Raw genomic sequence first — 16,712 nt, 5'->3', positions numbered from 1 at the left:
CAGAGTAACTTCTCCCCTGCTTCCCCCATGGAGTCTAGCATGCAACAAACCTGGCAGCACAGTACAGTTGTACCTGGGCACCCCCCCATATGATTTCTGGCACAACCCACCTGTTGTTGCAGTTGGGAAGAAGGCGCATAGCAATCAATACTCACGAGCCCACGAACAATATACTATTTTTATTATTATTTACATTGGTCGCATGTTGTGGGACTCCACGTCATGAATGGGAGACAGAAGAAGAGGGCGGTCTGCCTCTGTCGGAGAAACAGCCTCTGCCCAGGTGATGCCAGCTCAATATCCTCGTGATTCCAGTAAGAGCATGTACTCCTTGCAGCCCAGTGCTGCCCACTACTGGAAGAAGGTTGATGGATTTGAACAACATGCTGGTTATTTACAGGTAAAAGGATAAATGCTGTACTTAAGATGCATGGCAGATCTCCCCGGAGCCTTTCCCAGTTCTGTAGTCTCCTCTGCTCACCCATCCTATCAATGAGCCCAGCCTACCCTGTGCCCCCTTGGTTTTCTCCCCCTGACCCACATCAAAAGGAGCAGGGGTACCTCGTGTGCTTGAAAGCTAAGCTTGTGCTTTAGTTGTGCTTTAAGAACCAGACACTCTGTAGTGCCTAAAAATATTCAAAAAACCATAAGACTGAAAACGGCCATTAGAAACACATTTGTTGCAACCCAGCGGTCAATAATTGCAGGTGTCTCATTGAATGCCATTGACACTTGCTTCCATAGAACCATACATGGAAGTCTGCAGTTTTTGTTGCAACCCAGCGGTCAATAATTGCAGGTGTCTCATTGAATGCCATTGACACTTGCTTCCATAGAACCATACATGGAAGTCTGCAGTTTTGTCTCAATGGAAACCTAGAATGGGACTTTGCAGCGGCCGATTAAATGTCACGGATTTCAATGACATAGCGCAATCCTAGACCCAGGTGTAGGTCCCATTGAGTTCCAGGGGTCATGCTCCCAGATAAGTGGGTATAGGGTTGCAGCTTACCTTTTGCTGGATTGCACAAATTTTATTTAGAAAACAACAACCATGCATTTGAAAAGGAGGGGAAATAATTTGTTGTAAAAACAACAAGCGAGCAGAGAAAATAAGCAAGGGGTAACGGTTTGCAATGAACCCTTTTTAAAAAAGACAATAAAAGTTGACTTGGGGAGGGAAAACACAAGCCTTCATCCACGTTAGTGAGGAGGAACGGTATTTAAATGGGGAGCATCCATGCTTTAAGCGGGGGGGGGAACGACCAGGAACAAAATTCGGATTGATTTTAAGCAAGGTTTGCCTCTCCAAATCTGCACGCCCCCATCTGTGAAGATGCTCAGTTTAGCCCCACTGCAAAGCATTGTGGGCTTTTGGTCCTGCAATCTCCAACATCCTTTGTTCTAGCAGTTGTTTTTTGTTTAAAGCGTTCTGTGGACTGTTCCTGTTGCCATTACTTTCACGTGCTAGTGAATTGTGGCTGTTCAGTTTGCCTGCCTTCCACCCACTGGCTAGCTGTTACCCAGTCCTCTCCACCCTTCTCTGCCGCTGGAGAATTGCACTCTCAGCAGCGTCTTGCTTCCCATCCTGCCTTCCTAGTAGTTGCCTCTGGCACTGCACTTCCTCCAGGGGCTGGCTCCTCTCCTGCCCTTCCTCTCCCCATGGTGGCTGCCTCTTATCCTTGACACCCCCAACCCCACCACCGCCAGGCTCAGGCACTCTGATCGTTGATGACATGCCGGTAGATATGCGTTTGGCCCTTAAAGCTGGAGGCGATGAGGAAGTCCTGGTTGTCGATGCTGAGGTGGGCGAAGGAGCGCGGGGCCTGGGTGCTCAGCTCCTGGAAGTGCTGGAAGAGCCCTGTGACGGGGTCATAGAGGTACACTTTGCTGAAGGAGTAGTCGTTGCCTAGGAAGGCGTAGCGGTAACCGGCGATGCTCAGCGGCTGGAAGACCATGGAGCCGCGGGAAGGCATCTGCTGGACATCTCGGAACATGGAGCCGTCCCAGTGCATCACCTGCGGGTGGCAGAGAGCAACGTGAGCTCAGGTGCCCTTGGAAAGATGGAGACTCCAGTAAAGTGCAACACAGGGTTGGATATCCTCGGCCTCGGCCCAGGATACCTGAAGGAGCATCTCCACCCACATCATTCAGCCTGGACACTGTGATCCAGCTCCAAGGGCCTTCTGGCGGTTCCCTCCCTGCGAGAGGAGTGAGGTTACAGGGAACCAGGCAGAGGGCCTTCTTGGTAGTGGTGCCCACCCTGTGGAACACCCTCCCATCAGAAGTCAAGGAAATAAGCAACTATCTGACTTTTAGAAGACATCTGAAGGCAGCCCCATTTAGGGAAGCTTTTAATGTTTGATGCTTTTTTGTATTTTTAATATTTTGTTGGGAGCTACCCAGAGTGGCTGGGGAAACCCACCCAGATGGGTGGAGTATAAATAAAACAACAACAACAACAATGATATAATATTATCATATTCTACTTCTAATTGAGCCAAGAACTGGGTGATTGATGTACTTTAAAAGACCTGTGACCAGGACAGGATAACAAATTCATTCATTTCTTACTAGTCACTAGACTTTGGGTAGTCCCATGTAGGGAACTGGTGGGTTTGGGGCTGATAAGCCATGGTTTATTGAGTCAAGGGTAGACCTTGTGCCTCGGTAGCTCCTTACTCCCTTGCATAAAGAACCGCTCTTTGTCCTTTTCTGTATAAAGCACAACAGGTGCTTAAAGATGCTGCCATATCACTGTCTCCATTCTAAACACACTCAGTTTCTTCAGCACAGGACCATCTTCACTGCCCTCCTCTGAATCACAACCAATTTGTCTGCTACTTTCTTAATGTGCAGCACCCAGAAATGGGCACTTTACACCAGATGAGGTCTGGTTAATGTGGAATAAGTGGCATTTCTTTGCCGTGGCTTAGAAACTGTGGTTCTACTAATGCATCCTAATGTGTCTGAAAGCAGACTTCAGGAGCACTCCATATCTACTTCCCTGCTCAGGGCTTCCTTTACCTCTAGGCTGCCAGGTTCAACACCCACCACACCTCAACATTCAGAAACATGCGGTGCTGTAAATGAGAGTGTACCAAGGGCAGTTTCAACACCTTTTCACCGAGCATAAGCACATTCCCCCACTGCAGGGGTGAAGAAACCCTGGCCCTCTAGACCAGTGTTACCCAAACTTGGGTCTCCAGCTGTTTTAGGACCACAATTCCCATCCTCCCTGACCATGGGCCCCGTTAGCTAGGGATGATGGGAGTTGTAGTCCAACAACAGCTTGGGAGCTCCAAGGTTGGGAAACCCTGCTCTAGGCATTGTTCAACTACAACCGCCATTGCCCACGCTTGCTGGGGCTGATGGGAATTGTAGCTGTAGCAACATCTGGAAGGCCAAAGATTCGCCACACCTGTCCTACTGAGAAGCAAATTGGGACTTGGTGACGATTCCGCCAGCCTCACCTTGGAGTCACCAAGGAATCGCGTCAGGCAAACGTAGACATCCTCCTTGACTTTGAAGTGCTTGACGGCATAGACATCGTCCATGTCGGGGATGTCCGTGCGGCGGACAAACTGCTGCTTATTCCACTGGTAGACGACGGGGCGCTGAGAGCTGCTGGCCAAGATGAGGTGGGGTTTTCCAGCAATCTCCAGGAACTCGGCATCTGTGTCGCGATACCAGGGGTGCAGAGACTGATGCGAGTAGAAGCCATGCCCGTTCCAGCGATAGAGGGTAGTGGAGCCGGCCTTGGAGCTGTCGGCCATGATGAAATACCAGTCTCCCTCCACGCGGAAGACCTCGATGTCATTGGGCTTGCGGATGCGGGAGCCGTCGATGGCCTGCATGTGTACAAAGCCCCCCGCCGCCGCTTCGTGCCGCTTGTAGATGTGTGAGCCTCCGAACAGCTGAGCCACTACCACAAAGAGGTGGCCATCGATCACCAGGGGTTTGCAGACCACCGTGGACGAGCCTAGGAAGTGGAGACGGTGTGGAGAGAACGAATGGTGACCTGCTCCTTTGCGTGATGTTAGAGAGGCTACAGTTGAAAGAAACAGCAGCTATGGAGAAGGCCCAACGGAACACAGACAAAATGGCGGACGGGTGGGCAAGTGTTCAGTATCATACTACAGTGACATGGAAGTCTTCTCTGGCTTCCGTAGGAAGGGAAACATGAATGATCTTTAGGGCTGGGCAATATCTGGTTCTCAACATTGCGATATATTGCCAGCTAAACATTGTGAAATCTATCTATCTATCATCTATCATCTATCTATCTATCTATCTATCTATCATCTATCTATCATCTATCTATCTATCTATCTATCTATCTATCTATCTATCTATCATCTATCTATCATCTATCTATCTATCTATCATCTATCTATCTATCATCTATCATCTATCTATCTATCATCTATCTATCATCTATCTATCATCTATCTATCTATCAATCTATCAATCAATCATCTATCTATCATGATGTCTGAAATAAGGATGGAGCTATGTAAAGACATTGGCTGGCTTCATGGTTTCCACCCGCATGGCGATTTTTGCATGGCACACACACACAAACATCATGATTTACGATATATTGCCAGGTCAAAAATTATGAAGCCTATATCACAATACGGACCTCAAACTGGATGATATATTGATATATCGCCCAGCCCTAATGATCTTATCAGTTTCTTAGAGGATAAAAACACAAGTGAACCATAGAACACAAGTAGGGAACGTACATTCCCCCAGAGGTTTCTGGGCTACAACTCCCACCATGTCTGACCATTGGCCATGCAGGCAGGGGCTTATGGGAATTGGAGTCCAACAGTGTCTGGGTGTGTGTGAATGGGTTTGCCATCCTTGGCATCACACCTCAAACCCCAGCCAGCCTATTTAACACTAGCAGCTACTGTACACCAGAGGAGGTTCTTCCTTTGCTGCAGCTGGGACACAATGAGCCTTCCTACAAACATTAACTCTCAAGCTACTCTTTGCCTGCTTTCTCCCACACTCATGTATTGTTGCTGACCTTGCCCACTAATAAGGAGCATAGAAAACCACTTTTACTTTCTGACCATCTAGCCCAGTATTATCTGCAAGGATTGACAGCAGCTCTCCAGGGATTCGGGCATGGGAACCTTCCCAGCCCTACCTGGAGATGCTGGGGATTGAACCAGGAACCTTCGGCATGTGAAGCCGACGCCCTACCACTGGGCTAAAGCTCTTCTGCTTCCCAGGATGTAAGACAGGGTCTCTAATAGAGTCAGGAGAGGAAGTGGGTGCATAGCTCACCGTTAATGCTGGCATAGGTACGGAATTTCCCGGCCACGTGGTCCCACTCCAAGAAGCTGCAGCGGCCAGTGAAGGGCTGGGCAATGACCAAGTTCTGTTCCTTGTTGTTCATGAAGGTTTCTACCGAGAGCGACTGCTCAGGTAGCGTGTCGAAGAGAACAAGGTCTGCAGGAAAGAGGATGGAGGTTAGAACCAGAACAGGAAAGGACCTCCTCCGCTTCTATTTGCTTCAACTGTCCTAAGTGGGGAAAACTCAGTTGGCTGAAACACTATTAATCAATAAGGGCATGTTCCCCAGGCTTGCCTTAAACACCCACCCACCCACATCACAGGCTCTCTGTATTTAGTTACAGTACTGCTTTTAAACCCTCAGGCACAAGGGCTGAATGACACCTTTTTTAATCTGCGTCTCCGAACTCTCTCTAATCAACTTTTAAAGACATCTAGAGCCATGGCCACTACATCTCATGGTGGCAAATCCCACCAGGTGACAAAAGTGCTTCCTTTGGTCTGCCCTGCACTGGTGCCCCATAAATTCAATTGGACAATCCCAACTTCTGATGCGGGGTTTCTCAAACATGGGCCTCCAGCTGTTTTTGGACTACAACTCCCATCATCCCAAGCTAATAGGACCAGTGGCCTGGAATGATGGGAACTGTAATCCAAAAACAGCTGTTCTAGTGATTTGAAAGGAGAAACACTTCTCCTCTATCCTCTTTTCCCATGCCTAATCTTGATCATGTTTGTCACCCATGACAGCCATGAAGAACCTAAGAACCATAAAAGGAGTCATCCTAGATCAGACCAAAAGGCTTATCTCAGGGGTGAGGAACATGTGACTCTCCAGGTGATCCTGGACTACAAATCCCATCACCCCTAACTGCTGGCCATCCTGGCTGGGCTGATGGGAGTTGGAGTCCACCAACGTCATGAGGTTCAAACCTCTCAAGTATTGAGAGCCATTAAGTATCTCAAGTATTGATGCCATTAAGAATCCCACAAGCAGGGAAGCTGAAGGCAAGGCTGAAACCAAACAACAACAACAACATTTATACCCCACCCATTTGGCTGGGTGGCTTCCAGCAAAATATAACATATAAAGTAAAAACATAATAAAATGTCAAACATGAAAAACTTCCTGATACAGGGCTGCCTTCAGATGTCTTCTAAAAGATGTGTAGTTCTTCATCTCCTTGACGTCTGATGGGCGGGCAACCTGACTCCTCAATCAGCACACACCTGCTATATGTGAAAACCATTGGTGCCAACTCCCTGGGGCCCTGGGTGCCCGAGCACCCATAAAATTCCCCATGAAGGTGCCGGGCACCCACAAATTTTGGTGCCAGGGCCATGCACGATCAATGGCCCCGGGTACCCACTGTCACGGAGCCAAGCTGGCACTCCTGGTGAAAACAATGACAGGAGAGTGGCAGAAGAGAACAGATTGGAGGGGCTGGAATAAGAGGACAGGGAATCCCAAAAGAACTGTAGCGGGTGGGGGTTCTTGTTTATTTTGCGTATTTATATACTGCTTTGCATCAGACAAGACCCAAAAGTGGTTTACAAAATCAGTGGCGGAGCAAGCTGATTGGGCACCTGTAGTGGTGCACGTGCCCTGTGCCCAGGGGCAGGGCCAGCCGTCTGCGGGGTGGGGCCAGCCGGGGCAGGACACTCCGTGGGGCCTCCAAGAAATCTGCCTGCCTCCTCCCACTCAGCTGCCCTACAGCTGAGGGGAAGGCGGCGAGCAAACCGTTTGGAGCCTGCGGGCGCCCAAGCCACCGCGTCATTCCCAGGAGAGGTGCATGGCTCCGGTACGCTGCAGGCCCTGCGGTGAGTGCCGCCCAGCATTTTGTCACCCCCCTCAGTGGTGACACCTGGGCTGGCCCGCCCCCACTGCGCCCCCTTCAACCACCTCTGTACAAAATGTCTTGGGCCGTCCTTGAGTGAAGGTGGTGGTGGGGACCCTCATTCGGGTGGGGGAAGCACAGGGGAGAAAGCAACGACCTACCTGTAGTGATGCAGTTGAAGCCTGCAGGGCGGAGGTCGCTGATTTTGGTGCGGTTCAGCTCCGGCGGCGACCGGCACTCCATGGGCTCCACCTGGGCGTTGGTCTCGCCCAGCCACTCCACCAGCCATTTGAGTTTGCAGTCGCAGTGGAAAGCGTTTCCCCGCAAGTCCCTGCCGGGAGAGAAGCCACTTTGGGACCAGCACTAGGCTGAGGGCAGCTGAAATGTGGACCTAGGCCCAGCCAGTGTTATCATTGTTGGATTAGATTCCTGCATTGCTGGGGTTTGACCCTCAGGGTCCCTTCCAATTCTACAATTCTATGGAGTTTCAGTTCAAAAGCTTCTGAAGGGCACCATGTTGGCTATCCCTGCCCTCTTCCCTTGCTCCCTCCCCTCTTACAGCATAGTCAACTTTTGCATCCTTTTGTAATTAGGTTAGGATGGTGAACATAGCTTGGGGTGGCACTGTTTTGAAAACTGTCGCTGCTTCAGCAACCGTGCCCACAATTAGCCGAGCAAATTAATCTCCACCCACGCAGAGCTTGTGACATTCGGTCCTCCCCTTTGGCTTTCCTTTGCAAGAGACTCCAATGCTCTTTTGATTGCACTCCTTGCCAGCAGCGGAGAGGTAACTGAATCACTATGGGCACTTAGAATCCAAGAATTGTAGAGTTAGAAGGGATTTCACCCCCTGCAATGCAGGAATCTCCACTGAAGCATCCGTGGCAGATGGCCATCCAACCTCTGCTTAAAAACCTCCAAGGAAGGAGACTCCACAACCTTACTGTCAGAAAGTTCTTCCTAATGTTTAGCCAGAATTTCCTTTCTTGTAATTGGAAGCCACTGTTTCGAGTGCCACCTCCAGAGCAGGAGAAAACAAGCTTGTTCCATCTTCCATATGACAGCCCTTGATGTATTTGAAGATGCCTATCGTATTTCCTCTTATCCAGACTAAACATACCCAGCTCCTTCAACCATTCCTCATGTGGCTTGGTTTCCAGACTCTTGATCTTCTTGGTCACCCTCCTCTGCATACATTCCAGCTTGTCAATATCCTTTTTAAATTGTGGCGCCCAGAACTGGACACAGTACTCCAGGTGTGGCAGAATATGACTTCCCTATGCTTCTGATGATGAAGCCTAAAATAGCATTAGGGGTTTTGTTTTGTTTTGTTTTGCTGCTGCATCACACTGTCGACTCATGTTAAGCTGTTAGACAACATTAGCTATTTCAAGAGCATTCCTTCTGACTTGTTTGTGAGGAGGTTAGATGAACTTGTGCCAAAGCAAATATTGTCCTGTGCTTTCTCATGCATTCCCCCTCACTTTTATTATGGCAAGACATCTGATCTCTTGAGGGAAGGGGGTTAATAGCGCAAGACCACCCAACCAACTCTAATGGTGGCAACCTGACTTTGCCAGGAAGCGACTGAATCCCACCCAAAATTAGTGACTGCCAGGAAGTGCCCCACATCCTCCATGTACTCCACACCCACAACCCTCCTCCCCCTTAGCCCCACACTCACACTGAAGTCAAAGCGTCTAAGCCCTGGAACAGGTTCCTTGGTAAGGTCTGCAGGTTATTGTTAGCCAAATTCCTGTGGGCAAGAAGAAGAAGAGGAGTTTGGATTTGATATCCCGCTTTATCACTACCCTAAAGAGTCTCAAAGCGGCTAACAATCTCCTTTCCCTTCCTCCCCCACAACAAACAGCCTGTGAGGTGAGTGAGGCTGAGAGACTTCAGAGAAGTGTAACTAGCCCAAGGTCACCCAGCAGCTGCATGTGGAGGAGTGGGGAATCGAACCCGGTTCACCAGATTACGAGTCCACCGCTCTTAACCACTACACCACACTGGCAGGGAAAGCACTTAGAAGGAAGGCAACGTACACATCCTCAGTTTGCAGGGCTGGGGAAGGAGAACATTGCGGTGGAAGTGAAGGAAACACGGTTTAAATAAAGGGGATGTGTATTAGGAACCAAGAGGGTCTGCAAAAGATGTTTTGCTACTGGTCAGGAATGATGGGAATTGGATTTGGGGATGCTGGGAGCAGTGAGGGATGATGAGAACGGTCCAGGGATGCTGGAAGCTGGAATCCAACATCATATGGAAATCTGGTGTTTGGGGAAAACGCAAGGAAGTGTAAGGTGGAGAGAAGGAGAGGACAAGTATGGAGATGTGGGGCGGCTGGATGCCATGTTGGGAAGTGAGATTGTTTGGGTCTGTGTTAAGGGCTAGACTGGGATTAGGAGTGGGTCAAAAAAAAAAATCACTCACAGGTAGAGGAGGTTCTTGAGACCTCGGAAGGCATTCTTAGAGATTGCTTCAAGCCTGTTTTGCTCAATGAACCTACAAGTGGAAAGAACAATTAAGTCACAAATCGGGAAGACAGCAGTGGAGGGACAACTAAAGGGGAAACAAGGTAGTCAGCCTCAGAAGTTTAATGGTGATATTCATGGCTTCAAGGGATGGAGCAGCGACGGGGGCAAAGGGGGTTAGAAGTCTGAAATGGCAAGTCTTTTCTATAAAACCTGTATGTGTTGGATCCAGGCACAGCGGCTCATACCTTCCTATCTCACCTCTCTCACACTCTGAATTCCTCTCTTGCTTCTGGCTTAGTGGCAAACCACAGTTTAGTGGCCTGAACCAGACCAATCCATGGTTGGTGTAAGCCACAGTTTTCCTACAAACCACAGTTTTGGACAGGGTTTGAATTCCTGTTTTGTTGAATTCATGGTTTGCCCAGACCACAAGTTGCCCAGTTCAGATGTAACAGCAAACTGTGGACTGCTGCTACATCAGAAGGAAACCAGAGAGAGGAGCAGGGTGGAAGGTGTAGCAAGTGTGCGAGCACAGAGGCTCATTTACACGGTTCTTGGTACCACATCTGTTTGGTGTCACATCTGAACTAGCCGAAAGAGGTTGCAAACCTATGTTTCACTATTTATTATTATTATTATTATTATTATTATTATTATTATTATTATTATTATTATTATTATTTTAAGTTTCTATACCATCCTTCATCCGAAGATCACAGGGCATTTTACAATACAAAAGCACATAAATACATACCATAACAACAAACAAAACCAATCCCCCCCAGTTTAAAAGTTCATGTAGCTTGTTTAATTAGCCTATTATTATTTATTAAATCATACCATTATGCACATTTAAAACAGCATGTTTCCTTTCAAAAAATTCACCTATATGGTCTATGGAAGTGTACTTAAACTTAAGCGAAGATTAAGTAAAAAAATTAAAGCCTTAGGAGACTAGGGAGATCTTTAATAAGTTGGCTGTCCTCTTTTAATATGGATTCACCTCCTAAAGTGACTCAACCTTGCCCCAAATATCCATCCCAACCCCTTACCCTCCTGGGTCATTTATGCCTCGCCCCACCCCCAACGTGCATGGCTGCCCCCAACCCTCCCCTGACACCCCCCCTTGCACACTCACAAGTACTCCAGGTGTATGAGTCCCACAAAGGCGTCGTCCCCGATCAGTTCCAGGGAGTTGTAAGTGATCAAGCTAGGGGTTGGGGGATTGGGGGAAGAAGCAGGCAGGTCAGACACTGGGACATAAGACAGGGACGGTAACCAAGTCTGGGATGGATGACAGGGAGCAGGGCTTGCATCAAATCGCTGCATCTTGCATCATGGCATGGTAACAAGGCTTACTGTCACTACTGTCCAAAAGAGTTAAAGCACACTCACAATCTGGTGTTCCTATGGTGGGCGAAAGAGGACTCAGTGGGGAGCTATCTCACTAGTACCGAGACCTTGGTCTACCCGCAGCTGGAAGGTCAACAGGAAGGAAAGGGCCCTGCCAATCACCCCTTAGCTGTAATGGAGAGATCTAGTGGGGTGCCCAGAGTATTATGCCAGAGCATCCTGCACCAGCTCCCCCCCCCCCGCTCTTGTCATTAGCTAGAGCTCAGCACATGGGCATAGACAGGATTTTTGTTGGGCGGGCAGGACTTTTGTTGGGGGGGGGGCAGAACCACTGTGATTGGTCAGTTAGTTAAGTATTTCTATTGTTTTACTTGAGGGGGGGGGGAGCTTCCCCTCCTGCACCGCCTGGCTACGCCCATGGCTTGGCAGGGTTTGGCCCCCAAATCTGTTCTTCAACCGAAGGGATCAAGGTTGGACTATGTGACAGAATGACAGGGAAATCAGTGACTTGGAGCATGGACAGAATATGCATTTCTTTGTAGAACATGTGTGGGCCATTTCTATCCACACACCTGCAATTAGGGGACTTCCAGATCAAAGGTTCTGGATTCATACGGGTACCTCTCTCTCTCACTCACTCTCTCATTTAGCACTGCCATCATGCCAATGAGAAGCTTCCTCCATGCTGCACCAGCGCAGATTGGAATGAAGGCCTCTACTCACGTTTTCCATCCCACTTGGCTCTGCTTGCGGTGCGTGAGATTCTCTCACCCACCCCTTAAGCAGCAGTAGGGCACAAGCAAGTATCCGTGAAAATGTACAAATACAATTGCACAGATGTGAGAAAGACATGCTCACGGGGGGCACACACAGACACACCGACGGACACCATCCCATGTACCGCAAAATCAAGCGTCGGCACTAACCCACAAGCCCGATCTCGTGAAACGGTACAAGTTCCCTCCTGAAATCCACACTCATAGGAGCATCTGCAAACAGTCACTGATAAGGCAGATCAATTTCAGGGCTGCTATTGTTGATTCATGGTTCAAGTTTAAGCCAATTAACTGATGGATGAGTTGATGAAATCTGCATTAATTTGCAGAAAGATAACCTTTGTTCCAAAGAAAAGCATTATTTAAGACAATGCACACATTTGTTGCAACCATAGCTGTCATCTTTTCCCTTTTCTTGTGAGGAATCCTATTTGGAATAAGGGAATTTCCCTTAATAAAAGGGAAAAGTTGACAGCTATGATTGCAACAGACATTGTTTTTGGAGAGGCATTCCGCCTGATGTCTCTTACACTGGAGGAAATGCCTCTTTTGCGATGTTACTTGTATAAAAATAAAAATGTGTATAACAAATTCCCTGAGCACCTTTTACTCCCTTCCAATGACCTTTCTAACTGACAAATTGACTAAACCAGCCTTCCAAACCTGTTGTCCTCCAGATGTTGTTGGACTCTAACTCCAACCACCAACCACCAATGGTCAGGGATGATGGGAGTTGGAGCCCAAAACATTTGCAGGCCACCAGGTTGGGCTAGAGAAGACAGCTAGATGGATATATTCACATACTGCCGGGGAACTTTTGTCCCACCAGATGTGGCTAAACTATGGGCGACTATGGGGTTGCAGTGCTCATCTTGCTTTCAGGCCGAAGGAGCTGGCGTTTGTCCACAGACAGCTTTCCGGGTCATGTGGCCAGCATGACTAAACTGCTTCTGGCTCAACTGAACACTGTGATGGAAACCAGAGAGCACGGAAATGCCGTTTACCTTCCCGCCGCAGTGGTACCTATTTATCTACTTGCACTGGTATGCTTTCGAACTGCTAGGTTGGCAGGAGCTGGGAAGGGAGCTCACTCCATCGTGGGGATTCAAACCGCCAACCTTCTGACCAGCAAGTCCAAGAGGCTCAATGGTTTAGACCACAGTGCCAACTCCCATCAGACACAGCAAGCATGGTCAGGGATGATGGCAGCTGTAGCTCAGTCACATCTGCAGGGCCAAAGGTTCCTCACACCTGCTCTGTGCATATCCACTCGAACAAAGCGAGAGGCAGCGAAAGAGTACAAATTGACCTAAGGAGATTCACCGTCACTGGGCGACACACAGGCTGAAAGGGAGGTTTACAGGAACAGCTTCTCATGTGGCTCACACGCATGGAGAAAACAAAAGGCATGCCAGGCATTGTCTATCCACACACACCACTCACAACCGAGGTGTCAGGAATCCTTACAGCAGCTGGAGAGATGGCACCTGTTGAAAACTGCCAGCTAAGATCTCGGTGAATCCTGAGCGAATTAGAGACCTGCAGAGAGAGGAAGGAGCGAGAGGGGGAGGAAAGAGAAAGGAGGGGGTGGTAGAAAGTGGATGATGTGAGGAAAGATGTCAGCTGCAGGCAGCCTGGCAGCACCAGCAAGCCCCATGAAGGATGGCACAGTCAGCCCCAAACTGAGCCTGCCCAGACTTGATGGAGCTCAAACCCCGAAGCATCCTGACCACAGAACTCCAAAAAAACCAGCCTTTCAAAGCCCAAACGTTGTTGTCTTCCCACCACCCCCATAAAAAAACCCCTTCATTGCTTCACAGAGAGAGCAGAGCTGACATCCGTCTCTGTTTTTTTCATGCAGCAGCTAGAGTGGTTGTGTGTTTCTCTGGAATGCGTCTAAGCTTTCCTGGAGTACACATTGCTTTTCAACCTATGGTTCCTCTACTCACTTCCAAGGGTCTCCAGGGAGTTGCATGCCTGCATCTCTGCAACAGCAGAGCAATCCCTGAGAGATCTGCAGATGTTTTCACCTGCAAGTTATCTCTCCAGTCTATGAGGGGCGGGCTCTTGAGGCACACCTAGGATAGACACTTGTCCTGACCCATGGATGCCACCGCTGGAGGTAGAAGCTGGGCAGTGTAGCAGCCACTAAAGGTGTTGCTCTAGGGAACAGGCAAGGGATCTAAGGCCCCGAGGGCACATTCTTGGGCTCGCCAATCCAGTACAATTTGGGAAGGAGATGATTCTTCTCCCCCGCAAGGTTCAAAGCACTGGGTCCCCGAAACCTTCCAGATTCCCCACAGCTAACCGCCAAGGATCCACCATCACTGCACCACACAGCCATGTGGGGAGGGGAGAAGTAGGGCATCCACCTTTACGTGCTGCCAAAAATCATTTCGCAATTAGAAATGAATAAATATGCTAAACGATGCCAAGCAGGAAAACCGACATCCAGCCAGAACTATTGGCGGGGAGGGAAATGGAGGGGGGTGGGAGAGCACACCCCAAGGGCTGGTTGCTGATTCTCACAGGCAATAACCCTCCCCACGGTGGCAGCCCCATGTCCAGGGTTCCGATGTGGGGAGGAGAGGACAGTTAAAAAAGAGCCATTCACCTTTCTTTTGGGGAGAGTCCCTCACCCATCCTTAAGGGGCTGTTTTTCGAAGGCCGGTGGGGCAGGGGAGCCGGGTGAAATTGAGAGGGTGGGGGAGTCAAGGGGGTCTGTAGATAGCACCCCCTCCCCTAAATTATTCACGTCCTGGCCCCAGACTTTTAGGAGATGAATCCCCTAGCCCCTCCTTAATGAACCGGAGCCACCCCGAATCAAGTGTAAACCTAAGCAAATTATCTCTGTCTATCTATATCTAGCTAGCTAGCTAGCTAGCTAGCTAGCTATCCATCTATCTATCTCCTTTTTAACCCCCAAGCAAGGGGTGCTGGAGAATATGCATGTATTCGGCCTGCGTGTAAGGGAAAGGGAAGCGGGGTTCCTGCGTGGAGTGGGGGGCGACATTCCCCGAGCCCCTCCACCGCCTCCAATCCCCCCACCCGCACCCCGGAGAGAAGCTCGCTTACAGGGAGAAGAGGTTCTGGGGCAGGTCTCGTGGGATCTCCTTGACCCTCTCGCAGATGGCCGTGTCCTTGAAGCAGGTGCAGCCCCCCGGGCACTTGCGCTTGGGGTACTTTCGGCCGCCGCTGCCCGGCCCGGCCAGGAGCAGCAGCAGCAGCAGCGGGGCGCCGGCGCCGCCGAGCCCCAGGCGCCAGCCCATCCTCCAGCCTCGCAGGGGCCCCAGGCGAGCAGCCCGGCCGGCGGGGCGCCTTCCCGGCGGCAGAGGCTCTGCTTTCCCCGCTCGCGCAAAGCGACCGGTCGCGTCCGCGTGGGCCCTAATCCCGAGGCGGCAGCGCCTTGCTCCGCGCTCCCGCCGTCATGGTCTCGCCGGCCTCCGCGGTGGCGTGCAAGGCGCCCTCTCCGCAGCCTGCGGCTGGATCCGGCAATGGGTCCCTTTTCGACTCCCTTTCGCAGAGGCTCCCCGGGTTACCGTCGCCTGCGGATCTTGCAATCCGCTATGCCTGCTGCTGCTGCTGCTCGATTGTTGTGATCGCTAAAGATCTGTGTATGTATATATAGATAGATAATCAATCGACTTCTCCACCTAGGAGGGAAACGAAATAGAATCAGCTAATCGATTTGGGGCTGATAGGAAAGATCTAACCCCAAACAGCCATTTCTCTAACGTTCATGCACCCGTTTCCCTCTCCGCTCCTTCCTCCCTTTCTCTCTGCTCCGCTCTTGTCTCCGCAGATACATCACCGCCGCGTGTACACACGCGCGCGCACACACACACAGACCAGAGAGCGAGCGAGAGAAAGCTGCCAACCAATAGGAATGCAAGCTCCCGGCTGGCACAGCTACCAACCTACACTGGGGAGGCAAATGAAATTGGAGGGAAAGGAGGAGATGGGGAATCATTGTTGTCACCCAGCTCATCAAAACTCTGGAAATTGCTCCCGCAGGAGGTAGTGATGGCCGCTAGCGCAAATGAGGATTGGACTAATTCATGGCGGATAATGGCCATCGTGACTGCGTGTCATCTCCACTTCCCACAGGCATATGCCTGGCCACTGTCAGAATAGGATGGTGGAGAAGCTGGGCCTTGGGCCTCATCCAAGCAGGGCCCTTCTAACGCTCTTCTGCAATGAGCAAGAGGGCCCCCAATTCAGGCTTGGCCCAAGTTGTTTTGCCGTCTGAGGCAAAGGACAACATAGGGGCCTCTCTTGTGTTGAGAAGTTGACTAGCCTGGCTGCTGAATCTTCAGCACTGGTGTCAGGATAGCGTCCTCCACACAGCACCTGAAGACAGCAGCTCAGTGCAGGGCAAGCCATGTAGCATATACAGTGGAGGGTGGTCCTAGAGCTTAAGATGAACAACCAGGGAACTGCTGTTGCTCCCCAATATTTGCCACCTGAGGGCATTCTCCTCACTTTGCCTAATGGTAGGGCTGGCCCTCTGAATACGTATTACCACCTAAAGCAGGTGAGAGAGAGAGAGAGAGAGAGAGAGAGAGAGAGAGAGAGAGAGAGAGAAAGAAAGAGCATTAAGTCCCCAGAGTGTAAAATTATCTAACTGCACAGCTGGTGTTGCCTTCACAAAAATCATATGGGTGACACTGATCTTCCTGTGTGAGAGATTAGATCTCAGAACAAGAGTTCCATGTTCATTCTATTAATCATATGTCTGTATCTCACAGTCCCTACAGGAAGTGCAGATTCACACACACACACATACACACACACACACACACACGGCTAGCAACTGACCTTATCCCACCAAACCAATGGGGATTTGAACCCAGGTCTCCCCAGGCAGCTGCCTGGGATCCATAAAAACTCACCTCTGCCTTTGCTTCCCACTCTAGAAAAGGTGGCTGAGTCTACCATGTACCTTGGAGTGATGC

General features: G+C 49.9%; 1 protein-coding gene across 3 annotated transcripts; it reads right to left on the bottom strand.

Moving 5' to 3' along the window:
• Positions 1-164: 164 nt before the first annotated feature.
• LOC114603557 (leucine-rich glioma-inactivated protein 1-like) lies at positions 165-15,590 on the bottom strand. Of its 3 annotated transcripts, none has more exons than XM_028742645.2 (9): positions 14,833-15,588; positions 13,225-13,296; positions 10,767-10,838; positions 9,585-9,656; positions 8,836-8,907; positions 7,313-7,482; positions 5,305-5,469; positions 3,474-4,048; positions 165-2,018 (listed from the first exon to the last, which is right to left on the bottom strand). In XM_028742645.2, exons 1-9 carry the CDS (start codon positions 15,024-15,026, stop codon positions 1,713-1,715), a joined length of 1,698 nt encoding a protein of 565 aa, XP_028598478.1. In that variant the 5' UTR covers positions 15,027-15,588; the 3' UTR covers positions 165-1,712. The 3 variants fall into 3 exon arrangements, with proteins under 3 accessions (XP_028598478.1, XP_028598479.1, XP_028598480.1); XM_028742646.2 differs by having other exon boundaries at positions 3,474-3,982; XM_028742647.2 differs by lacking the exon at positions 10,767-10,838 and having other exon boundaries at positions 14,833-15,590.
• Positions 15,591-16,712: the final 1,122 nt, after the last annotated feature.

The sequence above is a fragment of the Podarcis muralis genome, chromosome 7, assembly GCF_964188315.1.
Source record: "Podarcis muralis chromosome 7, rPodMur119.hap1.1, whole genome shotgun sequence".
Taxonomy (NCBI): Eukaryota; Metazoa; Chordata; class Lepidosauria; order Squamata; family Lacertidae; genus Podarcis; species Podarcis muralis.
Note: the sequence above shows the minus strand (reverse complement) of the source record. Positions and strands in the feature narration are given on the sequence as shown.